The sequence below is a fragment of the Solanum lycopersicum genome, chromosome 9, assembly GCF_036512215.1.
Source record: "Solanum lycopersicum chromosome 9, SLM_r2.1".
NCBI classification, from domain to species: Eukaryota; Viridiplantae; Streptophyta; class Magnoliopsida; order Solanales; family Solanaceae; genus Solanum; species Solanum lycopersicum.
In genome coordinates, this window is record NC_090808.1 from 25091910 (window position 1) to 25112304 (window position 20395).

General features: G+C 32.6%; 1 protein-coding gene across 1 annotated transcript; it reads left to right on the top strand.

Moving 5' to 3' along the window:
• Positions 1 to 4651: 4651 nt before the first annotated feature.
• LOC138338443 (uncharacterized) lies at positions 4652 to 6255 on the top strand. Its single transcript, XM_069289406.1, has 3 exons — positions 4652 to 4957; positions 5030 to 5870; positions 6221 to 6255. The coding sequence occupies exons 1-3, from the start codon at positions 4652 to 4654 to the stop codon at positions 6253 to 6255; spliced, it is 1182 nt and encodes a 393-aa protein (XP_069145507.1).
• The last annotated feature ends 14140 nt before the right edge of the window (positions 6256 to 20395 follow it).

The window sequence follows — 20395 nt, forward strand, 5'->3', positions numbered from 1 at the left end:
CTTGTGAACTTTGGTAGGGTTGGATGCACAGTTGATAGACCTCTATTAGTTGTAGAGCCTGGGAAAGTTTTAATGAGACTTGTTCATACTTGAGTTTTTTTATTGAGGAGTATTATTTGAGGTTTTAGTAAAAAAAAAGGGGGGGGGGGTTACTCCCAAGTGGGTGATCCTCATTTCTTTTCTTCAAATTCGTATTCTATCTAGAAACCAAGAGTTCCATTTTTTTTATTCTATATTTTGGATTCTTATATGATTCATTAGCCTTACATGACCTCCACATAGTATGCATGCTCTTGAAAAATTCATGTCTATTGAAGAGAAAAACTAGTTCCTATGATTTATGTTCTTATGCATTTTGTGTGAGTCACCTATATGATTCATGACGTAAATTGTTAAAATTGCCTAAATGTGTTTTTAGGAAGTAATTGCATGATTGGCTTCAAGTTGTTATGATGAACATGACATCAATCGAAGAAGGTAGTTCCTCCAATGAAATGAAAAATCTTGAAGGTTGGATGCATAACAAGTTCGTAGATGTAGCTCCTACTTCTTGTGTTACATTGAGTAGGTTTGAAATGGAGTAGAGATTTCCCACCTAGTTTGTGCTTTGCATAATAATGGTGTACATTTGGCTTCAAGAGGTAAATTTATAAACCTACTTAGTTGTGTTTTTGGTAAAATGGAATTTTGCTCTATATGGTGGTGCTAAACTTGTCTCTTTGTTGGAGATAGTAGTTCCTCCCATGTTTAAGTGCACTGATGCATTTTGTGCTTATTGATTAAGACTTGTGTGTTTAAAAAATATGTACTTATGTGGATTGAGTGCTTTGAGTAAGAATTGCATATTGTACTTCATGAGAGGAATATATGAGCATGTTTTAGATAGTAGCTGAGAGATTTCTTGTTGAATAAATGGTATATCAAAAAAGAATGAAATTTAGCATATGAGCTCCATGAAAGTATGAGGAGCATGTTATGACTTAGATATGGTAGTTCCTCCTCGAAATAACTAATTATGAGAAGTTCATGCATGTTGGGATTGATAGATGTACTCCTTTATGTTAGCATAGGCTATGTTATATTGGATAAGTTTCCTTCTTTGAATGATTATAATCGTCAATTGTGTATCTTTAAGTTGTGAATTATTTTAGGCTTCATGAATGATGGGAATATAGTCTTGAGTCATTACTTCTTGACTGTGTTTAAAGTGTCATTCGAGGATGAATGTTCCCAAGTGGGGATAATGTAACACCACGTAAAAACTAGTATGACCTAGCTAAGACTTCATGGAATCTAGTAGGTGAAAATAGAGCCTCACATGTGAATTTGAAGTTGGAAACTTTACTTAATGTTTTTAAATTTGCTTTCTGAGTTAGGGTTGAGTAACTTAAAGGTTAAACATTAGGATACAACTATAATGTTGGGAAACAAGTTTATTGAACTAGTGTGTTGTAGAGTCTTGTAGTGAAGTTTTGGGGTGTTGTTTGATGGTTGAAACTCATAAAAGTTACCCACATACATAGAATGACATGATTAGGAGTTAAACGTCCAGGTACGACTCCCAAAAGACCACCCAAGGGGTCCTTGTGCAAGAACCCAACACTGCCAAAAAAGTTGTCAAAATAGTTTGGTTGACGGACCCAAACCACGTCTTGTGGGTCATGGGTGTGGTTTACGACTTAGTATAAGAATGCTTTGCGTTAATATTAAGCCCCATCCCCAAACCACAGAACCACCGGACGGTCAGTAGACCCATCCACGGTCCCTAGATGGATGGGAGTGAATGAGAGAAATTTTTTAAAATTTTATTTAAAGTTGGAGGTCTAAAATTTAGTTAGTCATTTAATTAGGTGTTAGGACAGACAGTTAAATAACTAATTAGATTCTCTTTATAAAGTATTTTAAGTCATTTAAACACTTCATTTAACTCATAATAACCCAAGACCCCAAACCAAAACCCAACTACCTTTCCCTCCAAGAATCTTCTCTATAAAACCTTCATTGATGAACCAAGAAGAGATCAACTTTGGTCTTGAAAATGGATTTTTTTTTCATATTATTTTCATGGTAATCCACACCAAAGGTATGGAAGTTTTATCCTTAAGAAGTTTCCCCAAGAAGCCCTCTCAAATATGTTTTCAAAGTTTCCCAAATTCTAGGTTTTCATCCAATAGCGCGGGTTACTTTCTAAAAACATTTCAATTGATGAATTATGATTATTTATAATTAGATATGATAAGTTATGTGTGGGTTCATAGTGTATTTACAGTTTTTGAAGAAAATCTCAATATGACCTATGTTTTCCCTTCTTTTTCAATTGTAAACCCTTTTGTGGATTGATTGATGGATATAGACTAATAATCTAGAATATTTACATTGATTAGGTCATTTTATTATGAAGTTAATCTATTTCATTCTCTTATGCTAAATTTTATGGTTAGATCTTGATGGATGGCCTTAGACTAGATCAACTAGACTTGTATTGATCATAAGTAATGTTTAATGACATGAATTGATTTAATTATGATTAATATGAGGGATAATTACTATGTAATGTTGAGATTGAGTTGTATGTATCCGATATGAATATAAGTGTTTAAGAATAAGGCATATGGTTAGGTTACCCTAAAAATTAGGTATACTTGATGATCATGTGAGACATTTATTGAGAGTTAGGCTTGTAACATGAAGATGACTCCTAAGTCTTTAAGTATAAAGACTAACATGAACAAGTTCAAAACATAAGACTTTAAGAAAGAGGCTACTATGCATCTTATGTAGTATATGTACCTAAAGTGAGAAGATATCACCCACTAGCCTATAATATGAGCACATGAGATTATGCGTGAGATGAATGAATTACTTTGGTCATGATTTTATCTATGTTTCATGTATTGAATACTTCATGTGATGACTCAATATGACATTTTAATGTAATATACAAGCTTTATGTATGATTGCGATGTTACATGCGCATGAACCCCTTGAGGGTGGAAATTGTCTATGATGATAAGGTTGTTGTTGTGGTATTATTAAAAAGGCAATTATGCACACACACTCACCCATTCATGATTATAACTATGATGTATCGAAGGTGTCAACTGTAAGGTTAGTTCTCATATGCACCTTTACATAGTACATGACTATGATGATCCTCTTGAAAGGTGAAGGATTTTATTTATTACGTATAAACTATTAATCCACTTGAAAGGTGGAGGTGCTTACTTGTCATGTATATTTTGGTGTTGATATAAGATCCCTCTTCCCTACAACCCTAGATATGGCTAAGTATTATATGATATGAATAGGATATGTTATGACAAAGCAAGACATGTTATGACTATGCATGGTATGTTAAGACTATGGTAGTATTGTTGTCTTTAATGAATGGATAACTACCATGAGAATATTATATATGACAATTTGAAAAGTGTAGTCACATGTAAATGATTCTAAGTTGAAAGGACATTCTCACCTAATGAATCAATGAACTATTATGATGATATGTTGGTTTGAGTGCCTAAGTGCAATCTTCCATGAAAATGAACTTAAGTAAAGACTTAATGTTAATTTTGAAAGGAAATTATGCTTATCACCGAGTAAACATGAATATGATATGGAGGCACTACTACAAAAAAAGGTATTAGCGGCAACTATTTAACAACATTAAGACAAATGCGGCTAATGAATTCATTAAGGTGAACTATTAGTGGCACATGAATATTTAGCACAGAAAAGATATCATTTTATTGACAATAAAAATAATTTGCCACTAAAAATTACTAACTAAAATAAATAATTTATTTATTTGTCCTTCCCGGAAATTTTTTTTTGACAAAATGTAACTATTCAGTCTTATAATTATTTAAAAAATATCAAAGAAAACCCCAGTATTTTCTTTTTTCTCATGAGCAAATATTGAAGATCACTATGTCTGCCGATGAATTTAGCACGTCGCTCCCTCTCAAATTAAATTTCCGATCATCATTTTCCCATGTAACTTTGTTTTCTTACCCAGATGGCTAGACCCATGGATGACTTCAATCCATTTAAAATTGTTTTTGGTTCGATGTTGCTCGACTTTGTTCAATGTTTGTTGTCAATATTGTTTCTCTCGTTCTTCTCCTTCTCTTAACCGTCTTCATGGGCAGAAATTATGTTTGGGGTACTATTTTGTTTTTTTTGTTAAACTATGACGTTTTGGGATTTATAGAAGTATAGATTTTTATTGTGCTTTCTTGTTAAGATGCAGATTAGTTAGTTTTAATTTAGAGCAAGTTGGCTTAACTGGCAGATTAGTTACAAGTTAGTTACAAGTTGGTTATTTTGTTATAGAGTTAGATAGCTTTTTTATTGAAGTTAGTTTATTTTTCCAGCAACGGCTTGTTATTAGAAAGATACACACTTGTATAAATTGTAATTGGCTGATGAGATAATTCAAGTTTTTCCATTCTCTTATTCACTCTTGATCTATTTCAGAACTCTGTTTCTCTCTTCCATTTTCATCCTTCTCGAAGCTTCTTCAATGGAGATCTGAAGTGCTCCATAGCTTCTCCTTGTTTCAACATGGTATCAGAGCTGTAAGATTCATCTTCTGCTCATCCTTTCCGCACTCATTTTCTTCTTAATTTTGTCTTAGCTTCTAGCAGTCATGGAACATAATAACGATCAAGAGCCTGCTCCTCAAATTCCAATTCAAAACCTTGATGCAAATCAAATTCCAGTTCAGAAACTTTCTGCAAGTACATCCAGTGATGCTTTCTACATGCATCCATCTGAAAGTGCCGGATCTGCTATCATTCCACTTGTTTTTGATGGAACAGGTTATCGTTCATGGAGACGGGGAATTCTTCGAGCTCTGTCAGTAAAGAATAAGACTGGTTTCATCAATGGGAAAATTGTAAGGCCATCTCCAGATTACGCTGCTTTCGCCCAGTGGGAACGATGTGATGATATGGTCACTTCGTGGCTTCTCAATTCACTGTCAAAAGATCTTGCTGACAGTTTTTAGTATGTCAATAACACAAAGGAACTTTGGGATGAATTAGCTGACAGGTATGATCAAGCTAATGGTGCTAAGTTGTATCAATTGCAACGGGAAATCTATGAACTCACTCAGGATAATCTTGATGTTACTGGTTACTACACCAAAATGCGAAAATTGTGGGAAGAATTTAGCACACTGGACACCAATTGTCAATGCACATGTTTGTGCACCTGTGGTAGCAAGTTGAAGATGCATAAGGCTGAGTTAGATAGACGCCTCATTGAATTCCTTATAAGATTAAATAAGGTATACACGATAATTAGGGGTAGCATATTGATGATGAACCCCTTGCCTACCATGGCTCAGGCCTTTTCTATTTTAGTACAGGAAGAAACGCACAAAGAGGTCAAACCTCATGGCAAGCTCAACTTTGATTCCACTTCTCTTCATGTGAATGTTGCTGCCAGTTCTAGCACAAAATTCAGGACAAACTATGCTTCTTCATCCTCTAAAGGAAATGGAGGAAACAAGCCTCCTAATAGATCAAACATCTTCTGCGAGTACTGCCAAAAGGGTGGACACACGAAGGATAAGTGTTATAAACTTCATGGTTTCCCATCGGATTTAAAGTTCACAAAGGGTAAAAATTCTTCAGGAACGTCAGCTGTTGCTCATGGTTCTCATGATAATTACAAAGGAAAAGGCCCTGAAGGTAGTGAAGGTAGAGGTGCACTTGACATGAGGAATACAACTATAACCAAACAGCAGATTGATCAACTGGTTAGTATCCTAGAACACATTCAGACTCAGGGTGGAAACAACAGTGGAAATTCATCTAGAGAAATTGCAAACATTATTGCAGGTGGAGCTGTGAACTTTGCAGGTACTCTAACCTGGTTTTCCTCAATTACTGATATTGGTTGTTTGTCATGTACGTGTTCCAAGTTGTCAAACAATTCATGGATCATAGATTCCGGATCCTCAAACCACATGACATTTGACAAAACATTACTAATCAACATCAAACCATTACCCTACCCTTTCATAGTTACCTTACCAAATGGATATAGAGTAAAAGTGGCAGAAATTTGTGATGCATGTCTGAATTCTTCATTAAGTTTGCATAAAGTTCTGTTTGTACCTAGTTTTAAGTTCAATCTGATATCAGTTCATTGTTTAGTCTCTCATGATAAAAGAATGATCAGTTTCAACTCTTGTTCTTGTTTGATACAGGGCCCTTCAATGAAGAGACCTCTGGAGATTGGTAGAGCACATAATGGACTATATTTCTTGTGCTCAAAATGCCACATTCCTTTCCATAACAACAATTTCCTAAATGTTGGATCACACAACAAAATATCATCTATTGATTCTAGGACACATCCCGTTTCTAGTAATTCTAGTTTACTTTCTAATTTTGTAATTCCAAACTCTCTTTCATGTAATTCCTTGTCTGATATTGCTATTTTTCCTTGTAATGAAAAATCATCTACTAGCATGAATTCAATTCTTGATAATCCTTTCATATCATGCATGTCTCATGGAAACAGTATTGATCACTTATGGCATAACAGACTAGGCCATAAGCCCTTTGTCAAAATGAAAGGAATCTCCTCTATTCCTATATCCTTCTCACTAAAACAACCCTTTGAATGCACTGTTTGTCCCATGGCCAGACAAACAAGATCACCAATTCAAATAAAAACTACTACTTCCAGCCAGAAATGTTTTGAACTTCTTCATCTAGATTTGTAGGGACCCTATCATGTACCTACTCATAATGGCTACAAATACTTCTTGACGATTGTTGATGATTTTAGTAGGTCTACATGGACACAACTTCTTACTTGCAAAAGCGACACCCTCCAAACCATAAAGTCTTTTGTGTCCCTTGTGGAAAACCAATTCACAGTTACTATCAAGTCCATTAGAACTGATAATGGGTCAGAATTCATAAATCATGAGAAAAATATCTACCTCCAAGAAAAAGGAATAATACACCAAAGATCATGTCCATACACACCACAACAAAATGGTGTGGTTGAGAGAAAACACAAACATCTTCTTGAAGTTGCTAGAGCAATTACTATACCAATCAAAACTACTTGCCAGATACTGGGGAGAATGCATCCTTACAGCAACCTATTTGATAAACAGACTAACTCTTTTCTTCATAATAAGACTCCTTTTCAAGTGTTGTATAACAAACAACCTACCTACTCTCACCTTAGAGCCTTTGGCTATGTTTTCCTACTCTCAACTGTCACAAAGACAAGTTTGAACTAAGAACTACGCCCCACATATTTGTAGGATATCCTTATAACACAAAGGGGTACAAGGTTCTAGACTTAAGCACTAAGAGAATACATGTTTCTAGAGATGTGTCATTTTATGAAAATGTTTTTCCTTTTACTCTTTCTGAAGTTGATTCCAGTTTTTCTACAATATTGAAAAAGTTGAGTATAAATCAGACAACATTGCACTCCACTAACATTACTCCTAACAAATTTCATATGATAGATGATGACACCACCATTACTGTCACTAATACTGATCAGCCTAGTCCCATAATTTTGCCTTCAACACCAAAAAATAATATCTCACCATTTTCAAATGAACCAGATATAGTGAATTATTCACCAACAATAACTACTCACCAATATCAAAACCTTAGGAGGTCCAAGAGGTCACATATCATTCCTACATACCTACAAGATTACAACTATTCTTTACCCTTATTACAATCCCAAAATTCAAATTCAAATCCTTCATCTTTTTATGGTTGCAATACCAATTACGTGTCTCTCACCAGTTTTAACCATGATAGTCAACAACTTGTTAACAACATTTCCCATGACATTGAACCATGTTCATATGAGGAGGCAGTAATAGATCCTGCTTGTCAAGCAGCAATGACATCTGAGTTTGAAGCATTATACTCTAACAATACTTGGGAGATTGTTAAGTTGCCTGCAGGGAAGAAAACAATAGGTTGTAAGTGGGTGTAAAAGATCAAACACAAAGATGATGGGACATTGGAAAGATACAAGGCCAGACCTGTTGTGAAGGGATACACTCAGCAGGCTGGGATCGATTACAATGAAACCTTTTCTCCAGTAGTAAAGATGACTATTGTCAGGGCATTGATAAGTATAGCTGTGAAAAAGAACTTGAACATGTATCAACTGGATGTTAACAATGCATTTTTGCATGGAGATTTGTGTGAAGAAGTTTACATGGACATACCTCAAGGACTCTTAGTGGAAAACACGGGTTTGTGTTGCAAACTCAAAAAGTCATTGTATGGGTTGAAACATGCAAGTAGACAATGGTATGACAAGTTAGCTATGATTTTCTCAAGAGGTTATTCTCACTCAGACAGTGATTATTCCTTGTATTATAGAAAGGCTGGTGTTTCTCTAGTGTTTGTTGCTTTCTATGTTGATGACATAATACTGACAGGAACTGATGTTAATGAAATCAGATCTTTGAAAAGTTTCCTTCATGATCAATTCAAAATAAAGGACTTGGGAAAACTTCATTATTTTCTGGGATTAGAAATACTTTACAAGGACACTGGAGTTCTGATCTCACAGAGAAAGTTCACTACAGATTTGCTGAAAGAATTTGACTGCACATCATGCAAACCAGCCATGTCGCCTCTTGAACCTACAGTGAAGCTCAAAGCAAATGAAGGAGCTTTACTAAAAGATCCCACATTCTACAGAAAATTGGTGGGAAAGTTAAACTTCTTGACTAATACCAGGTTGGACATAGCTTTCAGTGTTCAATACCTTAGTCAGTTTCTTCAATCTCCTAGGGAACCACATCTTAAAGCTTCTTACCATGTCCTGAGGTATCTCATGAATGATCCTTGTTTGGGAATATTCTTGTCAAATAGCACTGACTACACTATCACTGCCTATTGCGACTCAGATTGGGCTGCATGTCCTGATTCTAGAAGATCAGTGAGTGGTTATATTGTGCTAATTGGAGACAGTCCCATTTGTTGGAAATCCAAGAAACAAGCAACAATCTCCCTGTCCTCAGCAGAAGCAGAGTACAAAGCCATCAGAAAAGTGGTGGGAGAATTGGTCTGGCTGGAAAGGTTGCTAACTGAGTTGCATTCACCATGTAATTTACCTGTTCCTATATTTTGCGATAGCCAAGCAGCTGTTCATATTGCAAAGAATCTTGTGTTTCATGAAAGAATGAAACACATAGAGGTTGATTGCCATTTTGTCAGAGAAAAGTTACAGGAAGGACTTATTGTACTCCATCATATTCCAACTGATGAACAATAAGCTGATGTTTTGACGAAACCTCTACCAAGCTCTAAACATTCCATTCTACTGCACAAGTTAGCTGTGAGCTACTCACCTCCAACTTAAGGGGGGCTGTTAAGATGCAGATTAGTTAGTTTTAATTTAGAGCAAGTTGGCTTAACTGGTAGATTAGTAACAAGTTAGTTATGAGTTGGTTAATTTGTTATAGAGTTAGTTAGCTTTGTTATTCAAGTTAGTTTATTTTTCCAGCAACTGCTTGTGATTAGAAAGATACACACTTGTATAAATTGTAATTGGCAGATGAGATAATTCAAGTTTTTCCATTCTCTCATTGACTCTTGATCGATTTTAGAACTCTGTTTCTCTCTTCCATTTTCATCCTTCTCGAAGCTTCTTCAATGGAGATCTGAAGTGCTCCATAGCTTCTCCTTGTTTCAACATTTCTAAGTCATTTGTGATATCTATATACTGTGAAGTTCATGAATGATTGGTTTAATTTTTTCTTTTGTTGTTTTCTCTATTGCTTAATGAATTGGTTCCTTTATTTTCTAATTGTTATTCTTGTGAGTGGTCAGAAATTTGATACTTTGGGTTGATGCATAGTGATATCTTAATTTAATCTAAAACTTCTCTAGATACAAACTCAACAATATTCAATGTTTTTGTCTGTTTTAATTCTATTGTTTGTTGTTGGTTTAATGTGTTGTTGTTAGGCTTGTTGTTGGTTACATATAATTAAAAAGGGAGTTTAAGTGGCTAAAAGATTTAAAAGTATCCAAAATAATGTTCCTAACTTTAACATTTTTCTATGTCAATAAGAAGGTCCAAGGTTAAAAAGCAAACATGCGCTAAAATCGAATTAACATATATAATCAAAGTATACTAATATCACTCTTAAGCCAAAAACCAGAACTATATGTAGTATGTACTATATAATTTACTTAACAGAGTCCATATGAGTTTTTTTCCCAAGGTTATAGATTATAAAAAAATCCTACGTTCTTAAATTATTTGATATGATGACATAAAATTCAATGATGCTTCTAAGTACTAGCTAGAATTTAAACCCTCATCATGTAGAGTCAGACTTCAATAGCTAAAATTCGTACCAACCTAATAAAGTATCAACTTACTAGAAAAATGTATTGAAAACAAAAACAAATATATTATCAGTAGTGATGGTTCAAAGTAGATTACAATATACTGATTTATTGCTGTTACTTTTCGTTTAGTTGAATAAACTGATTCTTGTCAACTTACTTATTTTTTTTCTTAAGAAAAATATTGATCTGGTTAAAAGAGTAAAGGAAAACTTGATTCTCTCATATACAAATAGAATACAGATAAAAATGGTAGTTTTTAAACAACAGTTTTATTGAACATTTTAAAACAAAATATACGTGTCTCAGTAACTCTTTCTTAGAAAGGAAGTTGGTTTGAGTAAAAAATTAAAGAGTACTACATCAAAAGAAAAAATTAAGGAGCTCGTCATGCATTTAACCTGAAACGTTGCAATGCTTGTATAATAAATATATGACTTAGTTTTGGGCCGGGGTGGGGGTGGACTTGTTATTATTTTGAAATTCATCATATTGTGTGGAACATTCAATAGTCTCAAAATCATTTTTTTCCCTTAGCTTATCGTTGTATTTCATAGAAACAACTCGAAGGGCTTACCATGAAATATTTTAGAGAAATAAAGGAATCGCGTAAGGAGGAGTATAGAATTAATGAAAAAGAATTGAATACCTAAGAAGAACAGATGAGAACAGAGAAATTAGAAAACCTTTTAATAGTTTCATGTTCATAATTATGAACAGTTAATATGGATTGAGAACATATGCATCACATAACATATCCATATTAAACCCCAATGATCAGTTACTTACCCTTTTATTTCACATAAAAGACAAGGGAAAATTTCATATATGACAAACGAATGTTATGAAATTACATTCAATGGGTATAGTTTACATAATTACATTTTATGGTATAATTTTGTTTGTTAAGTGACTCTAAATTTGTATAAAACATTTTTTAAAATTAAATTTATACAAAAAAATTATTTTTCAATAAATGATAACAGTAGTACAAAAGATGCTAACAGTAAATTCACATAATCCCATGATTTAAGCAAAACATTCAAAATCAAATATTTCCCCTAAAAAAGAATTCTAAAGCTATAGAAAGACAATAACAATTCAAAATCAAATATTTTTTTTAATTTTTTTAGATAAATCTATAAAACACACACACACACACACACAGATATATTTATATATAAATTGATTATATTGTATATATTTGCGAAATTGTATATAATGTTTATACAATATTTGTGTGTAATTGATTTTGTGTTTTAAACTGTATATGACCATCATATATTCTTTTAATATTTTTTTGGGTAATCTGTTTGTATACAATATTTTATTATGTTCCTATTTTTTCTTTTGTATAATTCTAGGAGTTTGTATAATGTACAATAATTTTGTTTTATATATATATATATATATATATATATATATATATATATATAAATATATTATAGTTATATATGTGCATCTGTGATTTCATTTTAAAAAAAAAAAATATTAATGATCAAACTGATTGTATATAATGTTCATTTCTTAATTGTATATATATAGTAAGCTTGAAATATGTTTCTATATTTGAGGGTGTAACGTTTATATATACAATAATTTATTATGTTCATAATTTTTTGTATATATCGGCGAATTTGTATAATGTGTTATAATATTATAGAGTGATTTTAACAAATTTCTTTATACAAAATTAAATAATTGTATACAAATAGCTTTTTCCTCATAAGACTTTGTATATGTTACCTTAATATACAACTCACTATATACCTAACTTTAGTAATTGGTATACAACTAATAGAATATACAATTAAGAACATTTTCATAATACTTTGTATATACTAAATTAATATATACAAACCACTATATACATAACTTTGTAATTTGTATATACACTACACTACCTGATGTTTCCGATATTCTTCAGATTTTTCCAGTGAGATTCAATCCCTTCTGAATCAATGTTTATGACTTTTCTCTTACTTCTACCTTCAACAATTTTAATGCCGCTAGATTTCGCGTTGTTGATGACTTTATGAATTCTTCAATAGATTGTTCAACTTAAACTTGTTTATGTTTTGTCATAGACCCTACAGTAACCCATAATCCTGAGTTAACCCAATTGAAACGAAGGTGGATTATCAACAACATTGACATGCAATGACATAACTCTCGTAATCCTCATACATGGATAGAAATCATCTATTCTGACTTTGAAAGACTTGTAATCTGATAAGTAATAAAGATTTTTTTAAAAAATGAAAAAACTAATAATCATACTACATATACAATTGTTATAGAACGAATCAAGAAAAAAAAATATTGAAATCCATGAATGTAGCGGTTACCTACGAAAAGTGAAAGAACATGGAGAGAGAAGGTCAAAATTTTCTCAATGGAAATTCAAATTAGAAGGGAAGAGTAATTTTAGGAAAATATATGAAACGAGAATAGGAGAGATAAATTTAATTTTAAATAAAATTATATAAATATCTTTGGATAACATTTTTGTTCTATATACAAATAGATAGTGATCCCATTAATTTTGACAAAAATACTAAATCTGTATTTACTGACCATAAATAAATTAAACTATACCCTTAAAAACTAATTACGTAGGGATGTTTGCCATCCCATGTAATTGTCCAAAGAAATTTGATAAATACGACACTACCAAATAAATTATTTGTGTTCGGATTAAAAAACATGTTTAGTTCTAATTTTTTTCTTAAAATTATCACCAATTTTGGAAGACAATATAGTAGCTGAGAATCTCTCTAAAAAAATAAAGACCGATAAACAAAATTTAATATGAAGATCCAAAATATAACAAGAAAATCTCAATTCATGTGTTTTTTTCTAATTAAAATTCAATGAGATCCGATATAGATACTAAACAAACAAATAATGAGAAAAATCACATCTTATGATGGAAATCTAAATTCAGTTTGTTCTGGTAGGTTGAGATGAGATTTTTTAAGTGACTTCGATGCTTTTGGTCTACTACAAAATTTCAAGTTACTAGGCATACAATTAGAAACAAAAAAAACCATACGTAATCAATTGTTGATGTTAATCTTATATGTTAAAATTGAATATGTTATATTAAATGAATATGCAAATACTTCAAAAGTAGGCATTCAAAATTGCAGAATACTAAGAGAGGTCTGGTATTTTTGGAGGAAAAGAGAATTTATGTTTTTTTTCTCATGTCACCGTTACTAATATGGGTCATTTGAAAAATGACAAGAATTCCAACTAATTTGGCATATAAATAAGGACTATTAGTGCTCTATATCAAAGAATTGAATAAAGATGATTCTGAGTGTACTATTTTGAACAATAAAAAATTAAACTACTGGGGAGTTCATACAGTAGATGATTTAATTTATGTTATTTTGTGGGATATGTTAATTGTAATATGATATGTGTATGATAGAGAATTTTTTTTCTCTAATTCTCTTGGGTTATAGATCCTTGTGAGTTTCTTTGTTTGTTTTTTTTCTATATATTGTTAAAAGATAATTATATATTTAAAGCCATTTATTGAAAACAATAAGTAAGAGATTTTGATGTAAAGTTTGATTAATATGAATCTTGGAGTTTTTTCTGATGCTTGATGCTAGAACCTTCGGAAAAGCATCACTTCACTATTACAAGTGTAAAAGTCAATGATCCTTTCTTATTAATATGTTGAAGTAAAGCCCCGTTAAGCCTGGGCGAAGATAGGGATAAAGAGTAAGGATTGAAGCCCTCTTAGCTCTGTCAGGCCCTGGACAAGGGTTAGCTCTGTAAATGTGTAAAGCCAAGTGAAAAAATATTCTTGTTATATGACATTTTATTTTTTTATGATTTTTACTTGTATATTTGATATTACTGTGATGTTCTCGATTAATTTAAGGGTGATTCCATTCTTATAAATTGGAATTAAAACTTTTTACTAAGGATGTAAGGATGCTTAATTTCCACCATATCACAACTTTTGGTTTTAGTATTTCGTTTTTCTCATCGTGATTAATCATTCTTAGTAACTAAGAAAGGATTAGTAGGACTAGTTTTTAATTTCAATTCCATCAATTATTGCTTCTTTTTTCTTTCTATTGAGTGCATTCTATAACCACTATATATTTTCCTTATTTCTAATAGCAACCTTTATGAAGGTATCATTTCCTTTTCTAGTGAAGTGAAGCATCATATTTACTATGGATAAATATTATCAAAAGTCTTTTTAAGTCGAGTATGATTAAAAATATTAGCATTGATTTTACCAAACAATGCTTCAATTTTTTTTCTTGTTGTCTCTCATCAAAATATTCTTCTTTACTAGCTTTTACACCTCTACTCCTCCTACACCATTTCCCAAAAAAAAAGATTATTTGCGAGAACTTCTGTCATATATCTTTCATATATCTTCTTTGGCGCTTGATAGGGAAGGCATGTCATAATCATATCTCTATTGGAGTCCCTGAATATGCCTCAGTTTGCCTACTTTATTTTTTTCCTAAAGCAATTACAATATATATTCATTTTCACTATGTGTTGGTTCTTTCTAGTTAGCCTGGCATATTTCAGTCTTGTTCTCAAGGTTCAAGCCTTAGCACAAATACTTGGCCAATATTTTATGATGTCTAAGTAAAAGGACCATCATGGCTACAGGTCATCACATGTTACATATTGTTGTTGATAAGGTAAGTGATGTCAATAACAACATAAATGATATGCAATAATTACAAGATATGACATTTTAGCTTACTAAAAATATGAGGTTAACTATACAAACTATCGAAGCCAAAATTATTGAGTTAATAAAATCCTAAGAGTTCTTCAACATTAGTAGTTGAGTACACGTACTCAAAAATGTTTTATTATATCTAAGTAGAAATTTCTCTCCATAACATGTACAAACACATATTTGTTTTCATAACTCCCAGTATATTATATAAAAATAGAAGCCACTTGTAGAATATATTTGGTAAAAGTGTTTATGGATCTGTTATCCCAACACTTCACGTAAAGGTAGTGTTACAAGAAAGTTGATATTGGGAGCGTGCTATTTAATTTTACCTAAGTGTAATCATGTAGATTGTAGGCTAGAGGTGGGTTGTCTCTGTGTTCAATCCTACTCCCATCCCAATATATGTTAAGTGTTTTAATTCATAAAAAGTAATTGCTGTTTCATTCCCATAATAATTGTCCCAGTACTCAACCTAGAATTTTAAATATGTCTCATATCGCTTTAGTATTTCATGTTTTTATATATTAAATTTTATATTTTAACATATTTTTTTCATTATTTCAAGTCATATAAATTGATGTTAAAAAATGTTGCATGTGAAAATTGAATAAGCTGTGGGATTGAAGAAATTATTTGAAGACATTATTTGATAGAATTATTTATATTAGTGCATACAATATATGTTTATTTTTCATGTTCTGATATAACCATTTTAGATTAGTACTTATTTTTATTTGCTTAGATTTGAAGAGATTTTGTTTTATGCATTGACATGAAAATTACAAAATTATCGTTAAAACTACAAATTAGATCATTTACTGGACAAATATAGTAGTAATAGTGGAAAACAGTTGTTCTTCAAGTGTTTCACTTTTAGAATCATTTGAATTGAATGTACCAACCATAAAAATGGTTTGTGTAGGGGGAGATGAAGACGTTTTCAAAAGGATATTGTAGCCCTAAAACTGTCACAAAATAATTGTCGTTAAAGATTACAACTATTAGTGGAAATTTAGTTGCCATTAAAATTGATGTTAAAAAGGAAAATTAAAACATTATCACATTGAATATTGTAGCCATTCTATTTGCCCCAAAACAATTATTGTTAAAACTATTGAATTTTAGCGGCAATTATATTGAATTTCCCGGCTAAAAAAATGAACTCTAAAAGAGCATAGTTTGGCATTATGAATTTGATTTAGTGACCAATGTATTGCCGCAAGAAATAGCTGCTAAAACTAATTGTTATTACCGACAATAGATAATACCCTTTACCAGCTTTTTTGAGAATGGCCGCGAAAGCCTTTAGCGACCCTAATATTACCGGCTAAAGATCAATGGCTGGTAAAGAATATAGCGGCCATTTTTATTTCCGCGAAAGCTGATTTATATAGCCACTAAAGATGCTTTTTGTAGTAGTGAGGCTTTTATCTTTAGCAAGATTGGCTAGTCATATTGGTTCCTTCTACATTTATCAAGTTCGGGTTCCCAAATAAATATGATGTCTCATGAGATGGAAATCTTCTAACTTTAGCAAGTATGGGTTTCTAGTAACAGTCTTCTTGTTCCATAAGTATGTGCTCACATATGTCTTTAGCTAGTGGATCGACTTTTATGCTAAATATGTCTGTTTAACCTTAGGTGAGTGCAACACCTTTTTCTGTATGGGGGTAGAACTTAGTATTCCATGTAGCTCAGATGGTCTATGTAGATTAAAACTATATCCCTATATGTTAAGAATATGAATTATCATACGAATATGAACGTAAAGTTACAACATGGACTTTAATTATGACTTCGTAAGATGTAATAATTAGTTTGAATGGAGGTGGGGGGTGGGGGGTAAGAGACTCCACGTGTGTATTGCACAAGTAGACATTATGAGATGTTATGGTGAGGTTCTTTATGATTATGAAAGCTTACAAATTAGGTGTGTATGACATTTATGGAGTTTATGAGGGACATTCTTAATATAATTATGAATACGTATATGAACTACACTTATGACTTTTTGATTAGATTGCTTTGTGTGAGTGGGAGTATGGAACTTTACTTGCACATTACACAAGTGGAATTATGAAGGGGTTATGGGGTGATTTCCTTAGGATATGAAATCGTGTGATTCCATATATGTATGATATAAACATGTTGCATAAACTATGACTATAATTTATAAATTAACAATGGTGTAATTACTATTCCATTATGATAACTTATGAGTTAATGCATGCTCCATTTGATTGATTACTATGTTGACTTTCATTGGAATGAGGTAGTGATTATTAATGTGTATTTATTATGTGTATGGAGTATGGACGATAATAATATATATAAATTTGAGCATGGCTATCCAAAGGTGGTATTTAGTGTATGTAGGGTTATAATCTTTATCTACACATGGCACAAGTGTAACCTAGGATTACTTCAGTGGTTATTCTATTATGATGTATTGATCTTGATGATTTAACATGAATGAGTATTATTTATTGTAATGAGTGATATGGTGACCTATCAACTGTCTGTGGGTCCTGGTGTGGGTCACTGTCCTAGACAATTCTCAGGGTGCCGTATCCATGACACCCTCCTACGAGCATAATTCAAATCACCTTGCATGGTTTACCCTCGTGGGTCACACCTGTAGTTTTTCCTTAAGCTGCATCTTTTCCTTATTTCTGATCTGGAATATTACATTACCTACCCCTTTGGATCATTCATCCTCGAATAAGATTCAAACTGGTTCGAAAAGAGCGGCAGAGGAACTATCAACCCAACCTACAATGCAATACAATCAACCAAAGAGGAATTATTGACTAAAAACTAGGAAATTCTCAAAACATCAGTATAGGGGTGAACTAACTTAATAAGCCCACTATGCATGCAATGAACATAAATAAGGAGAAATCATCAACCCCCAAGTCATCATACTCAAATGCATCAAAAAAAAAAGAAGTAGGAACTACCTCTGGCAACCTAATATGCATGAAATTTAAAATTTATCATGTCTAAGGAGGAACTTTTATATCCAAACTAGAAGCATGCTCAACATTATCTCATGGAGCCTCTATGCAACTCATTCACAAAGAGCATAACAAATGTATGTTCAAAAATAATGTCATGAAATATATAGAAAGTTCATATTCAATGCACAATAACACGAGGAAAGTAAGTCATGTAGGTCTTTTTTAAAAAAACATAAGCTTTGATATAAACATTCATCTTCATAAGAAAATCATGGAAACACATATATCACACATCACTCCCAATATATAAAACAACCTAATAGAAACTCACTACTTCAAGCTACAGTAGGAGTAAATTGAAAGATATAAGGATATTGGGACTTCATATTGCCTCGGCCTCCCAAGTAGCACCCTCAATTAAATGATTCGTTCATTGCACCTCTATGAAGCCAACTTCCTTGTTCTCAACTTTTTGACTTGTTAGTCTAAGATCTCAACTGGTACCTCCTTATAAGCAATATTCTCTTTAAAATACAAAACCTATAAGAAAACTATGGATGTTGGATCCCAAACACATTTCTTAAACATAGAAACATAGAAAACGGGTGCACGGATGCCAACTCAATTGGCAAATTTAGCTCATATGTATTATTGTCAACATACCTCAAAATCTCATATGGTCCTATAAAATGGGGACTAAGATTCCTTTATTATTAAACCTTAGAACACCCTTCATGGGTGGAATTTTCAAATAAACACAATTAATAACCTCAAATTCAAGATCCCTTCTTCTACGATCAACACAAGATTTTTATCTACTTTGGGTCATTTTCAACCTTTCTCTAATGATCTAATCTTTCTAAATAGCTTCATAGACTAGCTCAGACCTATCAAAGCAACTTCACCCACCTCAAACCAACCTATAGAAGATATACACCTCTTACCATAAAGAGCCTCAAAGGGAGCCATACCAATACTCAAACGATAGACATTAGTATAGGCAAATTCCATCAATGGAAAATGGTCATCTCAATTACCTTTAAAATCAATCACTTAATACCTCATCATGTCTTAAAAAGTTTGAATAGTACGCTCCGTTTTCCCGATAATTTGGGGATGAAAAGTCATGCTAAACATAAACTTTGTACTAAGAACCTTTTGGAATGACTTATAAAAATAGAAATGAATTGGGTACCACAATGTGATAATTATAGACAAAGGCATACCCTGAAATTTTACTATCTACATCAAGTATATATAAGCACAATCTTACACCGAATAAGAAACTTTGACGGGAAGAAAATGAGCCAGTTTCATCATCCAATCCACTATTACCCATATTGAGTCCTGTTGTTTCCGCGGGCGAGGCGAACCAACTATAAAGTCCATGTTTATGTCTTCACACTTTTATGTAGTAATAGTAATATCTTTGGATAAACCTCCCGACCTTTGGTGCTCAACTTTCACTTGTTGACAATCAGGACATTTGGCTATTAATCCTGCAATGTATCTTTTCATCCCATTCCACCAATATACTTTTTGTAGATAACAAAACATCTTGGGGGCTCCCAAATAAAAAGAATAATGAAAACTATGGGCTTCCTCTAAAATGTATTCCCTCAAGTCATCAACATTCATAATACATAAGCGACCTTCATATCTGAGTACCCAATCTCTCCTTTGTCGAAAGCCTCTATGGAATTTTTGAGTACCACCTCTTTCAATTCTAGAAATAGTGGATCTAGGTCTTGCTTAGCCTTGACATCTATCAGAAAAGACTATTTGGACCCATTATGGACCATGATACCACCCTTGGTGGAATTCTTTAGCTGAGCACCTAGTCGTGCTAACCTATGAACATAATGAGCCAATTCTTTCTTTTCTTCATCGACATGAGCCACACTACCTATTGAGAATCTACTAAGAGCATGTTTTACCAAATTAACTTCACCAGGGTTATAAAGGGCACTCATGTCATAATCCTTCTAAAGTTCTAGACAACTCCTTTGGTGAAGATTCAAGTACTTTTGAATAAGAACGTATTATAGATTCTTATGATCGGTGTAAAAATCCTCATGGACCCATACAAATAATTCCTCCATAATTATAAGGAAAAGACAACCACCTTTAACTCAAGGTCATTTGTAAGATAGTTCTTCTCAGGGATCTTAAGTTGCCCTAAAGCCTAGGAAATCACCAATTACCATCTGTTTAGGGTGAGGGATGTTATGTTTGAAATCTTTTCTTCAGAGTCAGACCCGTGGTAAATAGATTTCTTGAAGTCTTTCCAAATGACTTTCCCGGAATTCCTCCTGAGCGAGAAATAT

Excerpts from the sequence above, each read along its gene's own strand:
- LOC138338443 (XM_069289406.1), top strand. The coding sequence starts at position 4,652 with ATGGAACATAATAACGATCAAGAGCCTGCTCCTCAAATTCCAATTCAA. Across the intron at positions 4,958-5,029 it reads GGGAACGATGTGATGATATG|GAACTTTGGGATGAATTAGC; the intron begins GTCACTTCGTGG and ends AATAACACAAAG. Across the intron at positions 5,871-6,220 it reads TGGAGCTGTGAACTTTGCAG|GGCCCTTCAATGAAGAGACC; the intron begins GTACTCTAACCT and ends TGTTTGATACAG.